The following is a 7542-nucleotide window of genomic DNA, read 5'->3' as shown; positions in this document are numbered from 1 at the left end:
GATTTTTCATGACTATTAAAATTTGTCTTATATAAATGGGTGCTGGGGGCTGGGGATTTAGCTCAGCGGCAAAAGCGCCTGCCTGGCAAGCGCAAGGTCGTGAGTTCGGTTCCCGGTACTGGAAAAAAACAAAAAAAAAAAAAAAAAATGGGCGCTTCCATGCAGATAGGACCCCTCCCTCCAAAGGGAATAGGTATGACTTTTAAGATAAGTTATACATTCATGGAGATCAAAATTGAAAGGGTACAAAGAATATCTAGAAAAATTTACTTTGCCCACCCAGCTCCTGAGTTACCAATTTCTTGGGTATTCTGGAGATATTTTGGACTTGGCTTTTTAACTCACCCAGGTGGTAGTTCTAGCACAGAAAGCTGGGAGGAGAAGTCAGTATTAATGCTGATTTTGATTAAGAAAGAAGTGGTAGATCACGCCCAGGGCAGAGTCCCAATTCCTGGGTCTCTGAGAATCTGCAGCTTTTCCCAGGGTGCTATTTCTCAGACCTCCCTTAATGAGTTGATTTGGCTAATTTCTCTAGATTGTATTCTGTTTTGTTTTGTTTTGTTTTGTTTGTTTTTTGAGACAAGGTTTTGCTGTGTAGTTCAGGCTGGCCTTGAACTCACTATGTAGCCCCGACTGACCTCAAACTTTCAGCCATCCTCCTGCTTCAGCCCCTGGAGAGCTAGGGTTACAGGCATGCACCACCACCCCTGGCTCATGGATTGCATTCTGGAAGACTTGAAATGCACTGGTGGAGAGTGGGATGAAGCTCCTCTCAGAACTGTTTCCAAGGTGTTGTTCACTGACAAGCTGTCAGAGCCTAGCACAGTGCGGTGCTTAGATTGGGGTCTCAGTCTAGTTGTGGAATAAACCACGGCTAGAGGGAAGGATCTGGGTCCTGGATGGCAGCACAGGTGAGGGGCCTGGCTGCAGAATGCTGTTTTGTCCCAGGACACCAGCAAGAGCTACGAGGGACTGTCCAGGTGACGGCCAGTTGGCTGGCAGTGTCAGGACTCTGGAGGCATGGGGTAGGGGGAGCTCTGATGGGGATGATGATTTCTGATCAGCACCTTCTTCCTACAGCTCGAGATAAAGAACCATATCTTCTTCAGTCCCATAAACTGGGATGACTTATACCACAAGAGGCTGACTCCACCCTTCAATCCAAATGTGGTAAGAGGCTCTAGAATTCTAGATGTTTAGTTCTGGAGTTCCAGGGATAGTGGGAGCTTAGAGGGAACCTGGGCCAACTCTCTTTCTACAGGAGGGGAAACTTGACTAAGAGTCTCCATGATTTGTCCATGGCCCCTGAGTCAGAAGCTGACGCAGCCCCGAGGAATGAGCCATCCTGCCACTCCCTCCCTCAGCTTCAGTCCCATAACCCTGGTGGCAAAGCCCTTCGTGGATTTTACAGTGCTCTGCGTCATATAACACTCCCAGGCAGAGCCACCTCCTATAGAGATATTTTCAGACCTTTTCCTGATAATAAAATGACATGTGTGCCTTGTACAAAGTGTGTAAAACAGAGAAGTTGGAAGCAACAATGAGGAAGTGGTTAGTATCTCATTACCTAAGGGAAACCACTTGGTGGCTTCCTTCCAGTCTTTTTTCTATATGTTTCTTTTTTTTTACATAGTTAAATCATACTTTTTTGTGTATATGTATATATGCACGCATCTATCTACAGTTGTCCCGTGGTCTCAGTGGGATGCTCAAATCCGTTATATCAAATGGCATAGTATTTGCATACAGTCTATGTATATCTTCCCATATACCTTAAACCACATCTAGATTGCTGGCCTTGAACTCATTATATAGCCCCACCTGACCTTCCTTCCTTCCTTCCTTTCTTCTCTTCCTCTCTCTTTCCCCTCCCCTCCCCAGCCCCCTAGGAATTGAACCAAGGGCCTTCACACTGACCTATTTCCCCTGACCTTGCAAAATATTTTTACTTCCATGTGTCTTTAGTACTAGAAGCACTACTACCACCACCACCCTTTTCATTTTTGCAGTATACGCTGGGGATTGAACCCAGAGAGTACTGAATTACATCCTCAGGCCTTTTAATTTAAATTTTGAGACAGGGTCTTGCTAAGTTACCTAGGCTGATCTCAAACTTATGGTCCTCCTCCCCCAGCTTCCTGAGTAGCTGGGGTTCCAGGAACGTGGCACGGAGCTCTGTGGAGCACCGGAGTCCTAACAAATAAGATGCATTCAGTCCAGATATCTGAAAAGTTTCTTCTTCTGAAATTTAATTTAATTTAATTTAATTTTACTTTGTGGTGCTGGGGATCAATCCCAGGGGCTTGCAAGTGCTACACAAGCACTCTACCACTGAGCTATGTCCCAGCCTTTTTTCTTGGGAATGTAAAAGACAGTGAGGATAATGTCAAACATGCAGCCTAGAGAAAGAAGAAAATACAGAATCCTCGGAAAGGGGGACTTGGGTCTGGCTCAGTGGTAGAATATGCGCTGTGCATGTGTGTGGCCCTGAGTTCCATCCCCAGCATTACATTCGCACTCTAAGAAGGATGCATTATAATACAGCAGTACACTGACTTTAGAGTGACACATGCTGAGGATGGGATTCTGGTTCTGCTACCTACCACTTGTGGGACCTTGAGTAAGTTTCTTTAGCATCAAATTTTATTTTTTTGTGAAAAACTAACCAAACAAACAAATAAAAACAGAAAATAGATGCTTGTCTAGGGCAACATATCTAACAATGCCTGGGGCTAGGACTAGGATTCACATTCTGGTCCTGGAATTTTGAGCTCTGGATTACACCCTGGGCCCTGTGGCCTTTTTGAGAAAGTGGAAGTCAGAGCCTGTTTGGTTCCATAGCCCAAGAACTGCATGCTAAAGCTGTTCTGCGGACCCTTCTGCTTGCTCATCTCCTTCCATCCTGCAACCCAGGGGACATTATCATCTCCCTAGACCGGGTCTTCTTTACAAAAAGACTGTATTGATTAGTTGTGCTTTGTAACAAGTCATCCCAATACCAGGTCACCTCAAAAAACAGCCTTTTACCTGTTCAGAATTTGTGGGCCAGCTGGGTGGTTTCTTCAGTTTGAGCCAGGCCAGGAATTATTTTTTTACTTTTATTAGTACATGTTTTCAGTACATAATGATTACATTCACTATAGGAGATTGGTACATGTACATACACATTTTATTTCCCTCCCCGCCCCAAGCCACCCCTCTTGTATTTTTCCAGCGTTGGATTCATTCATTTATCTTATAAGACCTTATAAAGTTAATTATCACATATATATATATAAAACAAGACTAATAGTTCAAAGAGCATATAAAACATGTAAGACAATTTTACTAAGTCAAAGTACACTTTTAGATACATTGTCTACACTGGATTACTATACATTTTTCTTTCTCTTTTTTTCCCATTGTCTTTTATTTTGTACTCAATATATTTGTTTGTTTTTGGTTTTTTCATGTTTTTTTTTTTCTGGTACCGGGAATTGAACTCATGACCTCGTGCTTGCCAGGCAGGCACTGTGCGGCTGAGCTAAATCCCCAGCCTGTACTCAATATATATATTAAGTTTTTCAGGGCTGAGGATGTAGCTCGGCGGCGTAAGTGCCTTCCTCACAAGCAGAAGGTCCTGAGTTCGGTTCCCAGTACGAGTTTTTCAAGTAAGAGAAACCATGTGATATTTAAGCTTGTCTGTCTGAGTTACTTTACTTACCATAATGGCCTCAAGGAGCATCCATTTTCCTACGAATGACTCAAGTTTATCCTTTTATGGCAGAGTAGTGCCTCACTGTATATAAACACCACATTTTTAAGTCCTTCCTCTGTTGATGGACACATAGGCTGTTTCCAAGATTTAGCTATTATAAATTGCGCTGCTGTAAGTGTGGGTATGCATACATCACTGTGGTATGATGTCTTTAACTTTTTGGGGAAGGGGAAGGGTTCCTTTCTCCCCACAGCCTTGCCAGCATTTGTTATTGGTTGATTTCTTTTTTTTTTTTCTCTCTCCCCCCCGCCCCCCCCGTACCGGGAACCGACCTTACAACCTTGCACATGCCAGGCAGGCACTTTTGCCGCTGAGCTAAATCCCCAGCCCCTGTTATTGGTTGATTTATTGACGGTAGCCGTTCTTTCTGGAGTGAGATGGAATCTCAGTGTTGTTTTACTCTGCATTTTTCAAATGGCCAGCAGTGTTGAACATTTTTTCATGATTTATTGGCCATTTTTACTTCTTCATCTGCAAAGTATCTAGTCATTTCAGATGCCCATTTTTGTATTGGGTCTCTAAATTTGGGGGGGGTCTGATTTTTTTAGTTCCTTATATGTTTTACATATTAGTCCTTTGTCCGAGGAGGACCTGGCAAAAAATTTTCCCCATTCTGTAAGTTGTTTCTTCACTCGTAGTGGTTTCCTTTCCTATGCACAGGCCAGCTGTTTTCTACAGAGCTCCCTCAGGTCTGTGGTCAGTGGTGGAGCAGCCAGCAGCTGATGGTCTAGAATTGCTTCACTCATGTCTGGGAGTTGGCGGGCAGCCAGATCACCAGGGATATCCTTCCTAAGGCCTCTCATCCTCCAGCAGGCTGGTCTGGGCTAACTCAGAGTGGCCTCAGGGTTCCAAGCACAGCAAAAGAGACAACTTCCAATGTGCATTTTTTAAGCTTCTATTTGGGCCAGGGCTGTGTCTCCATGATACAGTGCTTGCCTAGCTTGAATCACATTTGTCAGTTTCCCTTTGACCTAACTAAGTCACACAGCTAACCCACATTTAAAAAGATGAAGAGGCCAGGCATGGTGGTGCACACCTGTAATCCCAGCACTTGGGAGGCTGAGGCAGGAGAATCGTTGTGAGTTTGAGACCAGTGTGGGCTACAAAGTGAGCTCAAGGCCGGCCTGAACTACATAGCGAGACCCTGTCTCAAAAAGTCAAAAAAAAAAAAAGATTGGGAAATGAAGGGCCGGGATATAGCTCAGAGGCACAAGTGCCTACCTGGCAGGTGCAAGGTCCTGAGTTCAATTCCCAGTACCAAAAAAAAAATTAATAAAATGAAGATGGGGGGCCAGGGATATATAGGTCAGCGGCATAGCACCTGTCTGGCAAGCATGAGATCATGAGTTCAATTCCCCATACTACCAAATAAATAAATAAATAAAACAAAGATGGGAAATGAAGAATCTGTTATCACTTTTTCAATTTCCCACACAGTCTTTCTTCCAAAGTAGCTAAAGCAGCACTAGTCCCTCTCTACCACATTATCCCAATGTGTTAGCCTTCCTGTTGCTGAGACACAATTCCCGACACCCACAACATAAAGGAGGAAAGATTTAATTGTGGTAGCTCGTGGTTTCAGGAGATTCAGTACGTGGTTGGCAGACTCCGAGACAGAATCCTCATGGCAGAGGGAGCAGAAATGCTTAGTTCTCGGTAGCTGGAAAGCAAAACAAAGGAATAATGCTGGAGAGGAATTGGCTAGGGACCACTTGAAGTACCCAAGTCATTCCTCTATGATCTACCCAGACACACTCAGGAGTGTGCTTCTAGGTGTTTAATCCAGTGAAGCTGACAAATCAGAACAGTCACATATATTTTATTTTCTTCATCTAGACAGTGGTAGTGAAACTTTCAGAGCTTTCAGTGGTAACAAACAGCCCACTGCAGCCTGTACGCCATAGGTTCACCACCACTATCTAGGAAATTATCTACTTGAATATGTGCTGATTATCAGTCTTACTACCACCTACATAAATGTGAGCTCCTTGAAAGCAGAGGCTCGTTCTGTGTCGTTCTCCTACACTCCCAGTGCCACGAACAGTGCCTGGTGAGCAGTCAAGAAGTATATGCCAGCCAAAGGTTGGTGTGGGGTAGGCAGGGAGCCAGGATGTTGGAGGAATCAACCACATGGAGTTACGACAGAAAATGATTGATGTAAATGCATGGGAAAGTGATAATTAAGTATGGATGCCCAGGAGGCACTTACAGAGATAGCCCAACGTCTGTCTCTATAGCTTTGCACTCCTTTGACAGCACTGATCCTCATGCTCCTTTCTCATCATTGGCTTATGTTGACAGGCAGGACCTGCTGACCTGAAACACTTTGACCCAGAGTTCACCCAGGAAGCTGTGTCCAGGTCCATCGGCTGTACCCCTGATACTGTGGCCAGCAGCTCTGGTGCTTCAAGTGCATTCCTGGGATTTTCCTATGCACAGGAGGACAATGACATCTTGGACTGTTAGGACAGAAGCATCTGTGAAGCCACAGAGGCCAGCTGGTAATAAGAGTCAAAGTCGTAAGTTTGATGGCTTAAAAAAAAAAAACCAGTCAGGCGTGGTGGCACATGCCTATAATCCCAGCACTCAGGAGGCTGAGGCAGGAGGATTGTTGTGAGTTTGAGGCCAGCCTCGGTTACAAAGTAAGCGCAAGGCCAGCCTGAGCTGCATAGCGAGAACTTGTCTCAAAAAGACACAAACAAAACCCCAAAACAACAACAAAAAAACCAGGTGTATTTTTTCCCATTCCCTAAAAGAAGCAGTGTTAGGTCAACCTGGGATGGTAGAACAGGGCATCAGACACGGAGGCTTTCTGTATTTCTGTTCTGTTCTTGACAAATGGCTTCCAACATTAGGGTTGTTACATGATCAACAAATGGCTGCTGGTAGTCTAGACGCCACCTCTGTGTTCTGGGCAGGGAAAAAGGGAGGAATGGGGTTGAAGAGGTGGCAAAAAAGCACCAGTGAAGAGCTTTCCTGGAAGTCTCACCCAGTGACTTCTGCTGACCTCTAACGACCCCCTTTGCTGTGATGGAGCCTAGGCACATGACCACCCCTGACAGCAAAGGGGTTCTGATGCTAAGTGAGAAAGGGAAGGTGCTGGCCAGTCTTCACATTACACCTGTGAAAGTCAAGCTCTAGCTGTAGGAGATGCTGGGAATGTGGTGCTGTCTCAGTAACAACCTCAAAGGCAGCTAGCACTCTTTACAGAGCCTCTTGGTGTCTGCATTTTTATCTCAATGTATAAAACAACAGATATGTAACAAGCCTATAGGGTATTAACATCTTTCACTGTTCTGTGCTGATGGTGTCTTTCTTTGTTGTGGGTGGTACTGGACCTTTGTTATTGGGTTTGGCTGCCTGGCATCTGAACCCCTTCCAATGTTTGGAGAATCCCCTACTTTCTGAGCCTTGATGAGGGGCAATAACTACTTCCACTTAGAGTAGCTGAAAATGTTAGATACTGACTTCCCCAGCTTCCCCTGAGCTAGGGACAGTCGTGGGGTCCACAGGTACACTTGTGCCACACTTTGACCCGAAGAAGGGACCAGGAGCTGTTTTAGGTGTAGCTGTGATACCCAGAAAATTGAGTTCCTGGTATAGCAATAACATGGACGAAGCCAGGGGTAATAAAAAGTGGGTTTTGAAGAATATCCAACTGGACCCTTGCTCATAGCTGGGGCTGGCTGCCAAGTTAATGCTGTGCTCCACCTCGCGTGGAATGCCTGTGTACTAACCAGAGCTTCCTGACCACCCATAAGCTCCACATGTTCAAGCTTTTTTTT

General features: G+C 44.9%; 1 protein-coding gene across 3 annotated transcripts in view; it reads left to right on the top strand.

Moving 5' to 3' along the window:
• Nucleotides 1-7542, top strand: part of Sgk2 (serum/glucocorticoid regulated kinase 2) — a 44176-nt gene that overhangs the window by 35056 nt on the left and 1578 nt on the right. The window contains exons 14-15 of one of the 3 annotated variants that reach the window (XR_001235575.1): nucleotides 1081-1170; nucleotides 6059-6276. Coding sequence is in view for 2 of the 3 variants with exons in the window: in XM_013518253.1 (XP_013373707.1) it covers nucleotides 1081-1170; nucleotides 6059-6223 (255 nt within the window). In the remaining variant the exon portion in view is untranslated. The remainder of the gene's footprint in view (nucleotides 1-1080; nucleotides 1171-6058; nucleotides 6277-7542) is intronic. The other 2 variants (XM_013518253.1, XM_005392499.2) reach the window with 2 other exon arrangements.

Source organism: Chinchilla lanigera, unplaced genomic scaffold (genome assembly GCF_000276665.1).
Source record: "Chinchilla lanigera isolate Chin_1 unplaced genomic scaffold, ChiLan1.0 scaffold00044, whole genome shotgun sequence".
Lineage (NCBI taxonomy): Eukaryota > Metazoa > Chordata > Mammalia > Rodentia > Chinchillidae > Chinchilla > Chinchilla lanigera.
This window is presented reverse-complemented; position numbering and strand designations above follow the sequence as displayed.